At 33.3% G+C, this 18,938-nt stretch overlaps 3 protein-coding genes and 1 non-coding gene across 4 annotated transcripts; 1 reads left to right on the forward strand and 3 right to left on the reverse strand.

Moving 5' to 3' along the window:
- Nucleotides 1-2,280: 2,280 nt before the first annotated feature.
- On the reverse strand, nucleotides 2,281-7,152 carry LOC115988635 (putative F-box protein At1g49610). The gene is made up of 3 exons (XM_031112216.1): nucleotides 6,012-7,152; nucleotides 4,112-4,288; nucleotides 2,281-2,690 (listed from the first exon to the last, which is right to left on the reverse strand). The coding sequence occupies exons 1-3, from the start codon at nucleotides 7,122-7,124 to the stop codon at nucleotides 2,358-2,360; spliced, it is 1,623 nt and encodes a 540-aa protein (XP_030968076.1). The 5' UTR covers nucleotides 7,125-7,152; the 3' UTR covers nucleotides 2,281-2,357.
- A 4,447-nt stretch (nucleotides 7,153-11,599) lies between these two features.
- Nucleotides 11,600-13,525, reverse strand: LOC115991089 (protein FAR-RED ELONGATED HYPOCOTYL 3-like). The gene is made up of 3 exons (XM_031114835.1): nucleotides 12,809-13,525; nucleotides 11,981-12,178; nucleotides 11,600-11,617 (listed from the first exon to the last, which is right to left on the reverse strand). Exons 1-3 carry the CDS (start codon nucleotides 13,523-13,525, stop codon nucleotides 11,600-11,602), a joined length of 933 nt encoding a protein of 310 aa, XP_030970695.1.
- Nucleotides 13,526-13,624: 99 nt separating this feature from the next.
- LOC115991090 (protein FAR1-RELATED SEQUENCE 5-like) lies at nucleotides 13,625-14,641 on the reverse strand. Its single transcript, XM_031114836.1, has one exon. It carries the CDS (start codon nucleotides 14,639-14,641, stop codon nucleotides 13,625-13,627), a length of 1,017 nt encoding a protein of 338 aa, XP_030970696.1.
- A 2,158-nt stretch (nucleotides 14,642-16,799) lies between these two features.
- TRNAF-GAA lies at nucleotides 16,800-16,872 on the forward strand. The gene has a single exon. It is a non-coding gene; the product is annotated as a tRNA-Phe (tRNA).
- Nucleotides 16,873-18,938: the final 2,066 nt, after the last annotated feature.

Here is an 18,938-nt window from a genome sequence, read left to right on the forward strand (position 1 = left end):
TCCGTTTCTGTAATGTTGTCAATTACTATGATTGAAAATTTTCATACTGTTTGGTTAATTGAAATGAATTGTCCTATTTACTTAAATCTAAATTTCAGTCTATTCGGATCACTACCCGCCTATTTCAATCCATTCTACTAAATTTTGATCGGTATGACCATTTTGGTCATTATGTAAACAAAACACTCTTGTTATAATTGACAAACTGAAATGGTAACTAAAAGAGAATTGACAACTTTGATTGATATAATACTCTTGTTACAACTAAAGTGTGAACTTAACTTTTAGTTAGTCCTAATGATGATCCTCTTAAGAACTGTTTATGACCCTAAGCCAGTCCTATTGTAATAATAATCAGGCTTCTATAAGGCTAATTCTGTACTTATCCTAAGAAATTAGACATCTTAATTATGTCAGTTGCCCTTTTCCCAAATAATGTAAGGTCGAAATTTATAATTTTAGCTAGAAGCCTAGAAAATGCACTTGCACATGCGTTTGACCTTGAAAAGTATCTTTGGGGATCATGGCCATTTCTAGATCAGTGAGTTCTTGTAATGAACTTACATTCAATTATTACATATGGGATTAGTTTATTGAGAGTTTGAAACAATATTGCTAATGTAATTTTAAGATAGGCAGAACACAAAATGTAATTTTAATTATACCCCTTATGATGTAAATTAAATAAATAACAATGTAACCAAGAGCCAAAGGTAATTGATTATAGAACAGAAATTTTATGGTGCATGCACCATATGGAGCCTCATCCTCCCTTAAAAGTTAACATAAAATTTTTGAGTTTTGAGTAAAATTTGTGGTAAGCGCTTGTGTTAGAGCCTCATTCCTTCTCTCTAGTGTGTATATTTCTAAAATAATAAGAAGAAAGTAGTTAAACAAGAAAATTGTTGCAACATTTTTGAACATAATGCTGTAACTTTATTTTTCAACATCTTCTGAGGCTGTAGGCTGTCTTTAAATTAAGAGTTTAATTAACAGGATAAGACAGGGTTGCCATCCGGTTTAAGTAGTAACTTAGGTATCAAATACCAATTGAGTTTTGGATCTTACAATGTTTCTCACCCTTCTATGGATCTTCTAGTTTGCAGTTTCTTACAAATTATTGTCATGCTAGACAAGTATTATACCATTGCTGGGTTTATTATTGATGAGTTGTACTACTAATATATCATTTGTAATGTTCACCTAGCAGAAGGCATTCATGATTCATGTTCTTCTCCGATGCAAGCAGAGTAAAGCCTTTTTAAAAGGACAAGCTCTTCTTATATTATTTGTACTGTTCACCTAGGATACACCTGCATCCATGTCAAATACATTAACAAAACTAGAAACAGCATCTAGAAATTTTACAATGCCATCAATTATATAACATGGATAGCTAGATTTTCAAAAGGACAAGCTCTTCTTATACCTGAGTAGTGCAACGGGCAACGGTGTCGCTCAAATTGTAGACTGCTCTACTTGCAGGTGTCCACTGCCCTCCAATCCATCCTGATTTTCTAACAGATTGCCAACATGTTAACATACTTTGAAAAATACAAATTGAAACTTGCAGTGCAAGTATATAAGTACTAAAAGAGATTAGAGATATACGCTTACCCCACAACAAAGAAGGAATGGCCATCAATGTTTCATGACTGCACAGTGTCCTCCCAATTTTGGAACACAATCTCTATATAATCTCGGAAATTAGCATCCATAACAGAAGTCTGAACTCTGAAGGTAGGAATTTCCCCCTGTGGGATAACTAGGAATGCTTCCAACACTAAAAACTCCAGGGATTTGGGTTTGTGTTTATTCTCATGCATTGTCATATCAATTTATAAACAGTTGGTAATAAATAAATTTTAAAAAAACAAAAAAACAAAAAACAAAAAGCAAAAAACAAAAGAACTATAGGATATTGAGAATGACTACATATGTCATTAAAGATTCAAAATTTCAAAGTGATTAGAATCAAATCAAAAATTTGATAAGCAACATAATCACAGCCACTGGACATGAATATATCTAAAGGCAAGCTTAATAACACTAAGAAAACATAAGTACATGATAATGGAAGCTGAAGCAAATTCATAGCAAGATTTTAGGGAAAATTATTAGGTATTCTCGGAGTATCATAAATGCGTACTCCCTCCTCTCACATGAATGGTGGGTCCCATCATGAATTTAATTAGTGAGACCCATCATTTATGTGAGAAGAGGGAATACACATTTATGGTACTCTGGGAGTATACAATAATTTCCAAGATTTTAGTGCTTTAAACCTCTACTCTCATAACTACTTTGTATTTATGAGAATTTGGTAGTTAAAGAGAATGGAATAACTTAAAATGGTTTTATTGATATGGGAACATAATCACCGCATGAGGAGATGATCTGGGGAAACTTAGCAACTTTTGAGCCACTTGTAGAAATGCATGTAGCATACACCTCTGATTTTGCATAACCCGAGGTTTACTGATAATCATCTTCTCCATCACATTTGCATTCTTAAGTAGAAATTGTACCACTAAAACAAATACTTCCTTTATGTTGACCAAGTTTTCTCCGAAACCAAAAATCTTGACAGTCTTGAGGCACAACAACAAAAACTTGAAATAAATCTCCTTTGATTTCCAATGGCTCACGTCATCATAGTTGTAATAACTGAGGTAGTGTCTTTCTAGAATCTGCAGAATGAATGTGCATTAGCCCATTTTGAAGTTCAATTTTAGATTATGATATTTTGTCACGTTGTTATAGAGTTGACCTACGATGAGGAAACAAAGAAAAATCAGATGTGGAATTCTTGAGTTAGCTTTGAACAACATGGGTGTTAAGGATTTATGATACGTTTGGTACATTGAATGGAGAGTACGATAAAAATGATAATCTTTATTATTGAAAAAAAAGATGTTGTAATGAAACAACTAAACTTATTTATATGTTTGAATGTGACGTTGGAATAAAATTCAAGATCTATATTTATTAAATATCTTACTTATATAAATATATTTCCTATAATATAATATAATTTAAATTTGGGAAGAGGTTAAAAAAGTTTTTTTATATATATTTTAAATTTTATAATTATTATGTGTACGTGGAAAGTGTTAATATTTGGAAATATAATAATTTTATAAATTATTACATCTACTAAGTAACAATTATTATAGTCTTTTTAGAAGGAATGGTTATTCCTCAAATTTTTTTTTTGGATAAACAACTATTCCTCAATTAGGAATAGTTATTTCTAAGAAATAGTAATGATTATAGTGTTTCTAATAGGGAAAAGAAATAGAAAAATTTGAAGATACAACAAAGGGGAAACACTAACTCATGAACAGTATTTTCACTATTTTGCCTCTTTAGGGGGTAGTTGAGGCTTTTTTTTTTTTTTTTTTTTTTTTGGGAGGGGGGGGGGGAGGGGGGAATGTTGTGTCACACAAACTTCAAACAAAGCTTCATAGCTTCTGAAATTCAAAAAACTTATTCTTCTTCTTATATAGAAAGCATTACACCCATGTGTACGACTGAAACACTAATACCTATTTATTGTGGATCATGGACTTTTGCTATGAAGCCCAAACTAAATAACGTAAACTAAAAATAATAATAAAACCCAATGGACAGTTAGTACTTAGAATAGCCCAGTCCCAAAAACAAAAAACTCACATAATATCCTTTTGACACTAAAAAATAAATAAATAAAATTAAAGTGAAATTGACTTCTTATTGCATGCGTAGGCTAGGAATTATGGATGATAACTTTTGCATTGAATGACTTTTTTTCAAACTTTGGCAATAAATGACCTCTCTTATTCAGAAAAATCGATTTTCAAAAATCTACCATTGCTATAATTGTTGTAAATGAGAAGAAGGTTTTGAATAAATGGTTCACAAAAGGTCCACTTCAAGAAAGTCCATAATCAACAATTAACTCTTTACATCAAGAAATTAAAGGGGGCTAAGTTCCTGAAGGGAATCATTTCGACACTATCAATAGTTAGACACATTGATCTAAAGAAAAGATAATGATTAGGAGTACTTCTTCATCAAATTAAGTTCCTTTTGATCTGACCTTCAAGAAATTGGTCCAAGAAAAACATACCTTAAACCCTAAGTTATGGTGTGATATGTCTATAACCAATGTCTCCACATAAGGCAAACTTTGAAGCAGGCTTGCAATGCCAGGGAGGTCCCATTTCTTCATGCTTGTTTTCACCGTTACATATTTACACTTTAACAGTGGAGAAGGCACATGCTTCACTGACATTAGAGATAGAACCTAGGTCCATCAAAACAAGAAGCAAAACACAATTAGGTAAACTGGATTTAAGAACAAATAACACACCCATTTGCCCTAGGTGAAATACATGTTTTACAAAACACTAATATACATGAATTTGAATATATCCCATATGTTGACAATGAAAAACAGTGGTTAATAAAGTTCATTTAATGCTTCATTAAATAAAGTTTTTGTACATTTTCAAAAAAATAAATTTAAATTGTGCATATATATATCCAAAAAAAAACACACATAATCATAATAAATTTGTGCATATAAGCCAAAAAAAATTTAACAAGTGTATTTATTCTTTAAAAAATATGTATTACTACTCATAATTGAGCATTTATTAATCCTTATCTTTTATTCTTAGGGAACTCGCTAACAAGATCCAGCCTTCTGGAAAATCAAGACCTTGGTAAAGTTGCTTATTATTATGACAAATCATTATTTGGCACAAAAACAAGTGTCTCACACCTTATCATGCTGCTAAAAGCAAGTGTCTATAACTCAATAGTTCATGAAATTGGACAAATAATATTATGTCCTTAAATTAATCCTTAACTACAACAAGGATTAAAATCAAAATGCTAAAGAGGAAATACCACCTTATCATGCTGCTAAAAGCAAGTGTCTATAACTCAATAGTTCATGAAATTGGACCAATAATATTATGTCCTTAAATTAATCCTTAACTACAACAAGGATTAAAATCAAAATGCTAAAGAGGAAATACCACCCATCTCACAATATTGTAACATCTTTTTCCAATACTCTTATAAATCACAAAATGACTTTTCCTTTTGGTAATAATATAACTTGGTTGGATATGGACTTCTTATCATATGATTTTTCCAATAATGTTAAGTCTTTAATATGTGATTGGCTATAAAATGATTATAATCCCTTCTTTTTTTCTTTTTCTTTTTTTGCCAATGAATTGTAGCTCAACTAACACCTCCTCTCAATTTAAGTGTTAGATGGAGGGTGAGGTCGTAAGTTTAAACCCATTAGTTGCATGTGTAAACTACTTGTAAAAGATATATACATATATATATATATATATATTGGGTAAATGAATAATTCTTTAAAGTAAAATCAAATTGTACAATACTTCTCACTAAGACTAGGTTTGAATGAGGGTATTTAATTTTATTTTAAAAAAAGTTGTGTAAAAGCACTATTGGTACCTATGAAGTCTTAAAAAATTGTTATTTGTGAGACTAAAGGTGAGCTTTAAGTTAAAAATAATCCTAAATATACAAATCAACCTCAGTTCAAGTGTGTATACTATAGTAAGTGAAAAAGAACACTAGATCATGTTGTGCATTGTTCTATATGCAGGGATTAGCCAAACAATGAGAGTACCAACAATAAAAAAATTAAAAAAAAAAATTATAAGTAAACGGTTTATTCCACAAACACCAACAATAAAAAGCTTAAATCTTGATACATTATAATGTCTCTGTAGATGGAAATCAATATTAGCAATCAATAGTAGATGCTGTGCATTATTATATGAAGGGATTAGCCAAACGAAAGAACACTTTATGCCATGCATTATTTCATATGCAGTCCCCAACAATAAAAAGCTACAATATTGATAGATTCATGTCTATGCAAATGGGAATCAACATAGCAATCAATAGAAGCATGAAGTATTGCATACAACAAACCACACAAAGAACCAAAAAAATTAGGCTATCAAGAAAAAACAAACCATGAGACACCATTTGCCAACAAAAAGTTCCTTCACATGATGCAGACTCTCAAGAAGTTCTCTCACAGCTTCTTGATACTCATTACAAGCACTTTCCTCTTCAACCTTAAGCACTGCCATGCTGAAATCAAGCTTAGCCTTAACTAACGACGACACATCCTTTATCCGACACTTCTTCATACAAAAAGTTCCCAGAATTTCCAATGACTCAATCTTTGGAGCCACAATTTCCAATTCAAACACAGGATCATCAATTTTCCCAGCTGCAGTAAGCATAAAATGGTTGTTTATCACCAATTTTTTCAGACTTTCCGACACTATATCCAACCGATTAAGCCTACAACAATTATTCAATTCCAAGTTTTCAAGCCTAGGACTACCCATCACCACTTTCCTTATATCATCTCCACACAACGCGGTGTACCCAATACACAAGCGCTTGAGTGAACTCAAATGTACCACCCCAATAGGCTTAATATTGCAGAAACTAAAATCCAATTCAGAAACAAACTGATTGGTGTAGAGATGCTGAGGCAATAGGTAGGTCTCAAAATTGAAAACATGGGCATATGTCAAACGTAAACTGAGCTGTTCCACCATGGCATTTGTGGCTAAACGAACCCAAAGATCGAGTCGAGGCTTCAGGTCTGGCTTGTAATTGAATCGAAGATAAAACTTTGCGAGCTTGGGGGCCTTGTGTAGGAGCAAGGTGTTGTCTACAGCAGTGGCAAAATGGTCTGTGTTTTCGTAATCATCGCTGAAACTCAGAGAAGGAACTGAGGTCCAAACGTAGGACCATCTTTTGGATAAAACACCAGTTTTGATAGCGTCTTTGGTGGGCAAGGAAGAGAGGATGTTGAGGAGGATCGAGTTCGGCAAGGCGCTGATTCGATCTTGTGTGATTGGTGGTGCATGTTTGAGGCGCTTACAGCATACAACGTAACAGTCACTATCTTCACCTTTATCTTCTTTCTCTTCATAAATGGTGATTCTCTCTGCAGGTCTGGAAGCATGAGTGGAATGGTCGGAGGAATTAAGGATGCTGTCTGAAGTACTTGCACTTGAGCTTGTTTCGGTTTCACCATAGTTGGAACCATGGCTTTCTTCCTCCATTCTCAGCTCAGTATCTGCTAGCTATTGATCCGACTTCTTCTTTCTATTTTGTGATTGGAAATGTTTTTAGGTAGGTTCGGTTTAAGGTTGAGTTTTTTTTTGGGTAATAATTCAGCGTTTTTGGTGGAATCAGATATAAAGATTGAGGTTTTTTTTCCGTTAATCATTCAGCTTTTTTTGGTCAAACTAACGGACCAAATCAACACTAAAATAATATTAATAGGAAGCAGTGCTATGCGCGTAATAAGTTTCATATGGTTAGAGTTGGTAAATTTTTATTGGTTCTTATATGAATTACCACTAATATTATTATTATTTTTTTAATAGGAATTTTTTTTTTACTTATTAGTAATAACCTGTCATATTAGCATGTATGTCCAAGATAATTCGTGCAATGTTGTAGAAGAGTCTTACTTTAAGCTTGTAATAAGCTTGGATTGAATGTGTAAAGGTTCTAATTTTAACGGTTGAGGAGTAAGAGTAACACAGCATTCATTTTTAATGTTGCTCTCATTTTAGGGTTGACTTCTTCTAAACGGATCCGGATCCTCTCCATTTCCCTTTGAAATGGAGAGGCTCCAGTTCACGGTGAGGATTTTTTTTTTTTTAAATGATCAACGCTAAAAAACGTGCCATGTCATTTAAAATGTTAAAACACACTTAACTCAACAAATTCAACTCTGGTTAAACCAAGGTTACTAGCCGGACCCCTTTTCTCTCACTAACCGTTCAAACTCTCTCTCTCAAATTTCGAAGTTCAAACTCTCTCTCTCACTAGCCAATTTGAAATTTCAAAGTTCAAACTCTCATCTCCAAGGATTTTCTCTCTCCATCCCACGGTCCTCACCGTCGTTGGTGCCACCAGCCATCGTGCTATTCTTTTCTCTCACCAACCAATTGGGTTTCCTGCCTAATCACCTTCATGCACTCCAACTGTTTGAAAAATTACCTTTGAAAAAATTCGCATACACAAAAATGATACCAAAGCCAATTTGCCCGCTGGCCACCGTAGCTGCTGTCATCACCGGTGGACTAATAACTCTCAACCTCGCTTCCATCGCCACTATAAAAACGATTCGTTTCACCAACAAAGCGAAACGGGTAAAACTCAAAAGCCAAACCATCTCTAGCTCCTAAACTTTTTTTTTTCTCTTTTTCTCTTTTGCTAGTCTTTTTGCTTCTGAGTTTGATTTTCTTGGTGGGTTTTTTATGCAGAGAAAGGTGGTGTTGCCTTGTGGGGTTTGCAGAGGAAAAGGGTTTTACAAATGCAAACTGTGCAATGGAAATGCCACCATAGAGTGGTCGCCTATGTATGACCCTATAGCTATCAATCCTTGCCTTTGCCCCACTTGCGAAGGAAACAGGTTGCTCTCTGATTATTTATTATTATTTATTTATTTGTTGGAGCTCTATTTCAAGTGCTTGGTCTACAATTTTTCTTTTGTGCTTTGTTTGGTTGCTGAGAAAACAATTTCCTTTCTGCTCTTTTATAAGTTGAACTGTAGGAAAAATGCATTGAACATATTTAGGTAGTTTTTTTGACTGGTTTTTAGTTGCATTTTTAACGGTTTTTGAAGTATCCTAACAAAGGGTTATGGAAAGAAGTACATTTTGCATGAGTTGAATTTACAGAATTTTTGTGTTTGTTTTTTGGAATGCTAATTTGAAGCAATTAGAAGTTCTAATCTGCCTTTTGAAACTCTTCATGATATTTGAGCATGAAAGCTCAATTTATTTGATAAACCGTGTTTTGAGGAAGAGTTTACTTTTTGAGTTTCCCTATTATGCAATGCTTATGTGTTGTTTTGATGGTTTCTCATGACAGGGTACAACGTTGTCTTAACTGTCTAGGGAAGGGCTATGATTGAGTTGCTTAAGAGACAGTTTTGAATCTTGCAAGTGAGTTGCATTTGTTGTGTTTTAGACCTCATCTGGAGTTACTTTCAAATGCTTATATGCTCTTAATTTTTTACCAAGGAACTCTACCCTCAAACATATTGGGAGCCAAAAGAGTGGTTTCCTAATGTAGATTATTCCTTTGTGCTTTTGGGCCACCTTGCTTTTTACAGCAAGCTTCTGCTATGGTGACCTCTACAATGATTGTAGATAAATATAATGGCTTCTACAATTTGGAATTTATAGAAAGCCATGTAGTGACTAATCTTAAATACAGCTATACTCTTCACATTGAAATATTTAATGCACTATGCATATGATTCTTGCACTTTAAAAAAAAAAGTTTTAGCTTTTAGAGGTTTCAACCAACAATAAGTTTTAGGCGACTAACAGAATTTCAAAATGGCAGTAAGTTTTAGTCCTTTGCCTAATCCCCTGTAATTGAAACCTATCCAAATTACTATTCTCAAGACCCTTCTTTTAAGGTACTAGCACTAGATTTGGATGAATTTTCATAAGTCAACTTCTTTGTGTTTATCAACTCAACCAAATCTCATGGACACTGTAAATTGGGAGATATATTAATGCTGATACTTGACAGCCAGATAGATATATAAAAAAAAATAAAGTAAAAAATCAAATTAAGATCTGCACAAAGTTGAGACCCTTTTTGCAAGTGCCTTTGGCAATAAAGATCTCCCCTCCAAGAAATGCAGTACACTATTAGAAGAAACAACAGAGTGTCAAGCATCTTATCAGGCCTATAAAATAAAACAGCAATGATGAACAAAAATTGAACACATCATAGCATAATAACAAAGACAAAAGATTGTCAAGGATAGAATTATCAAGTTTGTTTAGTCATTCCATTTTTCTTTGTCCCATCTATTTCCTTCCTCTCTCTTTCTTTTATTTCTTTTTATTTAAAGGCACTAGGCAACCAAAAATATTACTGCCTTTCTATTTCCTGTGTTTGATGCATTGTTCATGGTTGATGCATTGTTTCTTTTTTATTCTACTCGTGATGGGTGCATTGTTCTTTTAAATGTCAATGTCAAGTTTGCCTTGTAAAAGTGCAATGTTGGCATGCTTTGACTTGAAATGCTACTATTTGCTAATCTTGGTCCCATATTCTGTTTAGGGTAAAAATTAGGGACAATATGGACAAAGTGATGGGTGCATTGTTCTTTTTTCTTGCATATGATTAATGATGCCATATACAAACAATATTGAAAAACAAGTAACAATAATTTTGTGTATCATGGTGCAGGGCTTCGAGTAACAATTGATTGCAAGCCAGAAAATGGACACTTCAAGACAAGAGGGGTAGGGAAACTCGATGAAGAAGGAAAGTTCAAAGTGTCTGTTCATCGTAAGATTGTAAAAGATGAAAAACTGAATGAAGAGTGCTATGCACAGCTTCACAGTGCATCAGTTGCACCATGCCCTGCACATAATGGCCTAGAGTCTTCAAAAGTAGTATTCAAGTCCAAAGCCAAAGGAAAATACATGTTTGGGTTGGCTGGTAAACTCAAGTTCTCCCCTGTGACATGCACTTCAACTTTCTTATGGCCTCACTATAAGTACCCACCACTAATCAAGAAGCAAGAGGTGGAATGTATAGTTAAGCAATAAGCACACCAATTGTAGAAGTTTCATGTTATTATAATCAAAATGTTTATTTCAATGGAATTCTTGTTATGTGATCAAAGTGTACATTTTAATAAAATTTGTTTATTTTTTTAATTAAATTCTCTTATTGTCTACTCTATTGGATTGAATTTTGATTGTAATGCCTAGTAACTCATAAGGGTGCAACCCAAGTACACAAATTAGGTGAGCAATGTAAAAGAAAGTGATTAACTGCTTTGCATATGTGTGCTTGCATTTTGGCCTTAAACCAAGTGATTTGCACTTTGTCCTTAAACTGCTTTGCAGTGTACCTGCCTTAGAAAAAATTTAAATAGTGTTTTATTGCAAAATAGATTGCACTATACATTATATTCACTTATGGCAACTAGATTGCAATAAAGCAAGATGGCAACTATGCAGAAAACACAAACGGGGTAGAAAACACAAACAGTGCAAAAAAAACAATTATGCAGAAAACAAAAACAGTGTAGAAAAAAAACAATTATGCAGAAAACACAAACGGTGTAGAAAACACAAACAGTGCAGAAAACAACAACTAGGTAGAAAATGCAAACAGTGCAGAAAAAAATTATGCAGAAAACACAAACGATGCAGAAAACACAAACAGTGTAGAAAACAACAACTAGGCAGAAAACACAAACAGTGCAAAAACAAAAAACAATTATGCAGAAAACACAGACGGTGCAAAAAACACAAACAGTGCAGAAAACAACAACTAGGCAGAAAACACAAACGATGCAGAAAACACAAACAGTGCAGAAAACACAAATAGTAATTATGCAGAAACACAAACAGCAATTATGCAAAAACCACAAACAGTAATTTTGCAGAAACACAAATAGTAATTATGCAAAAACAGTAATTATGCAAAAATTACAAACAATAATTATGCAGAAACAGTAATTATGCAGAAACACAAACAGTAATTATGCAGAAATTACAATCTGCAAAAACAGTAATTATGCAGAAAAACATAAAAATTTCTCCAGCAACAAATAATTATGCAGAAATTAACACCATGCAGAGATACATCAGACATGTAAATCACTGTCAGTTGGTAACAAAAGGAAATTTATGAATCATCATAACTTCAATCTTAAAGTAAGAAAATTACAAAACTAGAACATTTGGTCACGAATGTGACTAAGTTTGAACATTTGAATGTGACCAAATGTGACTAAGTTTTGGACCATCAAAACTCCAGTCCTAAACTAGGAAAATTACAAAACAAGAGCACTTAATCTCAACATGTGTCATAGATTATAAAACATGATCCTAAATTAGAAAAATGGCTTGACTTTATGAACCATCCCATTCCATCCACTTGTAACACTTCCTTGAGTCAAGGGACCTCTACTTGCAACACTTTCTTGAGTCAAGAGACCTCCTGCACCATTAATTTTGTCGTTGGAGTCTACAACACTTGATATACTCTCTAAATGTGATGCTAATGCAACACTTGCTGATGAGCCTCCCTGATGTAATGCAGAACTTATAGAAGCTGACTACAAAAAAACCAATTACACATTACACATATCACAAGCTTAGCATTAAAATTATCAAATCATGCATTTAAACTATTATTAATATCAAAGTAAAATATATAATTGTAAATATCTTTATCATTAAAAATTGTGTAAAACTAGTAATATTTCCAAAAGAGGTATCCTCAGTTTTCTTTTATGCCATGATGTCATGTGCATATATTTCCTGTAAAAATTGTACTAGTTTAGCAACAATAATAGTATACTATATTAATGTGTAAACATAAAATAGAATGGTGAAAATAAGGATAATTTAGAAGATTACCTCCAGCACTTTTCTTTTCTTTGTTTGCTTCTTTGGTGTGCCTTTCTTTGGTTTCGGCATCTTTTCTATTAATGATTTCGTCCTACGCTTTTTATTATGGTAAATCTCCCTTTTCTTTATCCCTTTTGGTATAATCGTAATCAAAGTACATAATTGATCTTCTTTGTCTACAAAATTGGTGGAAGGCCTAATGATGTTTTCTTCTACATTAGCTTTGCAATTCCTAAGGTCACAAAGTTCTCTTTTTTTTTTTTTTTTTTTTTTTTTTTTTTCAAATCTACAATTGCTAAGCTTAGAATATTATGGCCTTCTTTAGTTTCACATGCCTTATTCACCAATTGAATATATTTTGGACATAAATCTCGATACCGATCTACATATTCCAGTCGAGTATCCGGATTAATGTTATGTGTTGTGCAATTTTTTCCGCTTCCATCTTTTGCATCTCTTCTCCACCTCTTCATGATATATCTATTAGGAATCAACTTGATATCCAATACATCAAGAACTTTCAAACGATGCCTACATAAAATACCAAATGAATCAAACTTTTTGCAACTACAAGATAGAGTCTCATCTAATGGATTCCACATGACCTCATATTTTCCATTTTGATTGAAAACTCCAACCACATAACTATGTGTTTGACTCACATTGCATTCTAGGATGGAAAGTGCCATTACCTCTTCAACTTCTGTTTGAAATAAATCAAACAACTTAGGCGTGTACACTATTGCTACTTGGTTAAGCATAGGAGAGCTTTTGAGCTTCAATCTTGGAAATTTCTGTCTAGAGTTGTATTCTACTTCTAACTCCTTATCCCGCTTTTGATTGACAACTGTTTCAAAATGAGTGAAAAACTCTACTATATTAAGATCAGTACACAAAAAATCCTTCAAGTCAGCATTTAAACTCTCACTAAGTTGGGTTGTCTTCATTCCTGCAGTGAAAGTTCTCTTAACATATGCTTGGGCCCATTTTCCCTTCAATTTAAATAGATCAATTAGCCATTTATTTTCACGAACATCGTACTTATCTAGCATTTCATTCCAAGTTGTAAGAAACTCATCTTCAGTATCATACTCATAGATACATGCTAAGAAATCAGCGTTAAATTGAGGCTCATTTTTTAGTAAATGACCTTAGTGTTTCTCAGCATTCTGCCACATATGCCAATTATACAATGCATGATATGTCTTAGGCATGACTACTTTTATTGCAGCTAACATTGTTGCATCTTGATCTGTGAAAATAGTGATTGGCTTCTTTTCAGACATTGCTTCTAAGAAGGTCTCAAATAACCATACGAAAGATTCAATCGTTTCACCATATAAAAGTGCACCTCCAAATATAACAGTTTCTCTATGGTGATTGAGACCCAAAAATACTCCAAGTGGCCTTGCATCTCTATTTGTACTATACGTTGTATTAAACATTATTACATCACCAAAGTGGCTATAGTCAATGATCATTCTTGCTTCGGCCCAAAAGATATTAATAATCAACTCTTCATAGTCCAATTGAGTAGCGAAATAATATGAAGGATTTTCCTTAAGTTGACGACTAAAATATCTTCTCAAGCTAGCAGCTGCCCCATGCTCCATGTCTCTCTGTCGCTTAGTATGTAAGTAGTTTTTATGATCTTGCTTGGTAAAACCAAGATTATCATATCCACCAACTTGCTTACTAAGAAGCTCATAAGATTGCTTTAATTTTAATCCTAATTCATGTGCCAAATCAATTTCAATAGCATGAGTTGCAGCCACTTTCCGTTGTGATAACATCATGTGCACAGTTGATGGGAGGTGGAGATAGTGGTTATGCTCAACAATAAATTCACTCACCACATATTTTTTACTATCTCGATTAAGTATAATAACCAAACGTGCTTCACAAACACATCTTGTTTCTGCTCGTGGATTCTTTACATTCTGATCTCTCTTGTCTTTGCCTCGAACTCCCGCCTTCGTGCACACAAATCTCCTTGAAGTAACCACTCCAGTCTTTTTACATTTATTTACATACTCTTTTTTAATACTAAAACCAGCCTTTCTGCCATATTCATTATAAAAATCATATGCAATCTCATCCGCTTCAAACTCCATCCCTTTAAATGGGGTAGATTCCATGGGCACATTAGAAGGAACATGTATTCCCATCATTATCCCAAAAATTGATCATAAATTTATTATAACTTTCACCTATCATTTGTTTTTAAAACAGAGATGATGTAAAAAAAAATGAGGATGTAATGAATGATCAACATAGTAATGAGGATGTACCTCATATGAGAGAGATGTTATATATCTTTGTTACTAAACATAAAAATTCTTATGTCATCTACTCGGTTTGCATACATTATATTAGAATCAACCTAATTTGAATTGGGTCAAGATGACCAAGCATGATTTCAACTCGGCTCACTCAAAGGCCAATCAATTTAAACATGACAGTAATAAACATGTTCTTTAAAATCTTGCATCCATAATATGCCATCAAGAATCATTATAAAGGAATCTTCTTATTATGATTAAAGAACTTATTTATTATGAGAATTTTTTTTCTCTCCAAAAGAGAGAAATTTATTAATTTAAATATCTAAACCTTGTGATCAACACCACAACAGTATCCTTTTGATCACCTCTCTATATATGTCCATAATCCACATTAAGCATACAAGTAATCATTTTTTAATTTCACATAAACTCATCATTGATACTATTTTCTTATGAACCGATTATAATAGACTATATTAACAGCTATGAAATATATATATTTTTTTGTAAATTGTGCTACTAAACTTATTGATTACACTATGAATTAGGATCATGTGTGTAAGGATTTTAGTGTTGATCAATTCCATAACATTTTATGGTAATAAATTCAAATTTATTGATGTAATTTTATCTGTTTGAAAATCTAGTTAGTTTTTTAGTTTATATTTAGAGCTACTCAAAGAAATGATTACTAAAGAGGTTTGCTTGAGCGAAGCGAGATCGATTAAGTGCGATGTGAGGTGTGCTCAAGCAAGATGGTAAACTTGCTTAAGTGGAACATTAAAGGTCCGAGATTTTGCATGTCTCTTGCTTGAGTGAGGTCATAAAAATATACTTTCCTAATCTACTTTCCGAAGTGGTTTCTCCATTAAAGATATTCTTCTTTGATTTTCCATTTCGTCACCAAATGTTATGTCATGCTTAATTGTGCTTTTTATATTACTTATTGATTTGTTAATTGCTTAACTATAGTGAAAAATTAATTGTCTGAGTGGATCACTTCACCAATATAATTTGATAATTTTTCTCATTAATTCACATTGGGGTCTAAACAGAAATTTCAATGTTCAATCTTATTTAATTATATGAAATTTTTAAGGAAGACTCTAACTTGCATCTAGCCATCAAAACAACAATATAAACTCATCACGACAACAATATAAATGCAGAAAAATGAGATGGACTCCAAGAATCATCTAGCCATTATAAAGATTCAATCTTTATCTCAAAAAATTAAAAATAAATTTCAGATAGACTCTAACTTGCATCCAGCCACCAAAACAACAATATAAACTCACCAAGACAAAAATATAAATGCAGAAAAATGATCAAACATCAAATAAGATAAGCATAAACAAGTTTACGGATATACCTCTGTTTTGGCAAGATAGAAACAGAGATGCTCTGAAGCTGAACTTGTTCTTTGAAACTTCTATGAAGCTTTTTTTTTTTTTTTTTAGGTTAAAATTTGTGAAGCTTTGAACGTGCAACCTCTGTCTCACTTTTCCCTCCTAAAACGTCTTTTTTGTTTTCCGGAAGAACTTGCACGGATAACCTCTGTTTCACTTTTCCCTCCTAGAAGGTTTTTTTTTTTTTTTCCAGTACAATTTGTCCGGTTGAGTTAAAAAAACCCTCTAGTTTAAGTGTTGAACCTGAGTTAAGTGTGTTTTAACATTTTAAATGATGTGGCACGTTTTTTAGCGTTGATCATTTTTAAAAAAATCCTCACCGTGAACTGCAGCCTCTCCATTTCAAAGGGAAATGGAGAGGATCCGGATCCCTTCTAAACTCAACTTATGTCAAGAAGATTGGGCTTAAAAAAAAAAATTAAAAAAAAAAAAATTAACATAAGCTTGAGTTTAGAAGAGGTTAAGAAGATTGGGTTTAATGGGATTTGGCCCAATTGACTAATCTTATCATCTGGATCTGATTGCGAGGATATAGATCAGAGGCCCATTAATAATTTCATACAAAGAAATTAAGGTGTTTTATCCTATGTTATTGAATAAATTATAAATATTTAAACACATATCAACAAGATGCGGGGATAGCTCAGTTGGGAGAGCGTCAGACTGAAGATCTGAAGGTCGCGTGTTCGATCCACGCTCACCGCATTTTAATTCGTTTTTTAATTATATTTTTTTAAAGCTTATAATTTTGAAACCAAAATGGTATTAACTTGGTATGGAGGAAAGGACAACCTTTTTAGATCTCAAAATCAAGTGAATCTAACGTGGGTAATCCTACTAATCTCCATATTATATATCACAGAAAGTGATAAACGTTTATCACTTTCTATCCAATTTAACTTGCATCAAGATTCAAGTATGCCTTTTTTTTTTTTTTTTTTTTTGATAACAAGTATGCCTTTTGTTCTCTCTTGGGACCTAAATTTGTTATAATTAGTATTGTTTTTTGCTCTTAAAAGAGCCCAGAACTATGTTAAATTTACAATGAGCTATAAAACTTATTCTGCTCTATAATATTAACTCAGTGGAGCTGAATATAATGTCATCCATATGAGAAACAACTGATCAAATTTTTCATTCAAGATTACATATAATCCATCAATTCCATGCATCAAGTTACCGCAGAGTGTGGAAAATATATATTCACTACTTCAACAGGCACCTGACCTAAGCTATAGTTCGATTTCATGGTCTACTAAGTATTGCACCTGAGTATATAACATTACAAACTTGTGAAATTTCTACAAATGTTTGCCTTCAATACCGTCTTGCAGGCCCATATTAATTACACAGACGTAAACATCTGGCGTTCCAAATTATGAACTTGAGGACAGGTATCTCATAACAGTGTTTGTAGACATCGAACTCATGGACTGTATTGGCCGTTCAGCATCAACATTTTTCCTTTCTCACAAAGGCCAGGCATGAAGTTGCACTCTGCAGAATCCTGTATGACCATCTTAGCCTAGAAGCTCCTACATCTCGGTAGTTGAATGAATAAAAGCAGGGTATAGAACCTGCTGCAAATATCATTGATATTAGCCACCCTGTTGCTGTCCTAGCAAACGAACATAAGAACTACAACAAAGGATATTTCCTATGTTCTTGCATCATCAGCTCTGGCGTATGACAAAACTTGTTAACTTATTGTTATGGCTTCATGATGCAGGTAGATAAGGGGTATGTGTTTAGACTTGGGGTTTAGAAAGAAGTGAGAGTTGATTAGAGTGGCTTATAGGTGGACAGACCTCTGCACAAAGAACTTATCTCTGAAATTTAGCACTAAAGGCAAAGGAAAATTCTTATTCATCAACAAAAACTGATTTACAATTGGCATTACAGGTACTTACTCTACTAGCTACACAAGCAGCCAAGCTTTGCTAAGTGGTTCCTACTGTAACAGAATTAGTTACAGTTAATAGACATATTACCTAATACATTCATGTGCACTAATTGTTGCAATCAACTAAACTACAACTACTTGTTACAATCAAATAAACTACAACGAAAACACTAACATGACACTAAAACACGACTCAATTCAGCTGCTGCCCTGAAGAATATCCACTAATGTTGCTGTATTTTCTGCCCTTCTAAATGCTGCATACATGAAATTACTGCTGGTTATCGATTTAGATTACAATTAAAACTTCATGATAAAGACGCTCCTGCATCACTACACCACTTGTTGATAATAAAAAAAAAAACCTATGTTTTGATTGTTTTGGCAAGCACATTGTCATGTCTGTCTTTGTTATTCTTCTAACCAAAAGATATAAGATGAAAATTTCACCTCTTTTATTTCCCCCTTGAATATTTTCTACAGCTTTATCTAGTTGCAGAAAATACCAAGCCCCCTCTCCCTGTATTTTTCCATTTGCAGCCAGTGTAATGTGCAAACTTACAACAAGAAATCGGCTAGTTCCAGACAGTCAAACAGAAGTCAATTACAAAGCTCCAACATAGATGTTAACTTACGACATGCAAGATACTCAATTATGCCAAGATAGGCCGGACCTAGTGGCACTGATCATAAAGCCACTAGTTCACCTCACTAATCACCTTTCTGACCAACCCAGCAACGTTGCTAGGTTCCACCCCACTCAGCTAAGCAGCCACATTTCAAATTACTAGAAAAGAAAATCTTCTTGAGAGGACATCCAAGAAGGTTCTGGAAAAATCTATGACTTGAAGTTAGCGATGACATGACA

The sequence above is a fragment of the Quercus lobata genome, chromosome 5 (assembly GCF_001633185.2).
Source record: "Quercus lobata isolate SW786 chromosome 5, ValleyOak3.0 Primary Assembly, whole genome shotgun sequence".
Classification (NCBI taxonomy): Eukaryota; Viridiplantae; Streptophyta; class Magnoliopsida; order Fagales; family Fagaceae; genus Quercus; species Quercus lobata.

Coding starts and splice junctions, on each gene's coding strand:
- LOC115991090 (XM_031114836.1), bottom strand. CDS start 14,641: ATGGGAATACATGTTCCTTCTAATGTGCCCATGGAATCTACCCCATTT.
- LOC115988635 (XM_031112216.1), bottom strand. CDS start 7,124: ATGGAGGAAGAAAGCCATGGTTCCAACTATGGTGAAACCGAAACAAGC. Junction 4,289..6,011: donor TTGGCAAATGGTGTCTCATG/GTTTGTTTTTTC, acceptor TGATGGACCTAG/GTTCTATCTCTAATGTCAGT. Junction 2,691..4,111: donor ACCATAACTTAGGGTTTAAG/GTATGTTTTTCT, acceptor TTCATTCTGCAG/ATTCTAGAAAGACACTACCT.
- LOC115991089 (XM_031114835.1), bottom strand. CDS start 13,525: ATGCTAGATAAGTACGATGTTCGTGAAAATAAATGGCTAATTGATCTA. Junction 12,179..12,808: donor ATATTCAATTGGTGAATAAG/GCATGTGAAACT, acceptor GTTTTTTTGTAG/TCAGCTTCTATAAGTTCTGC.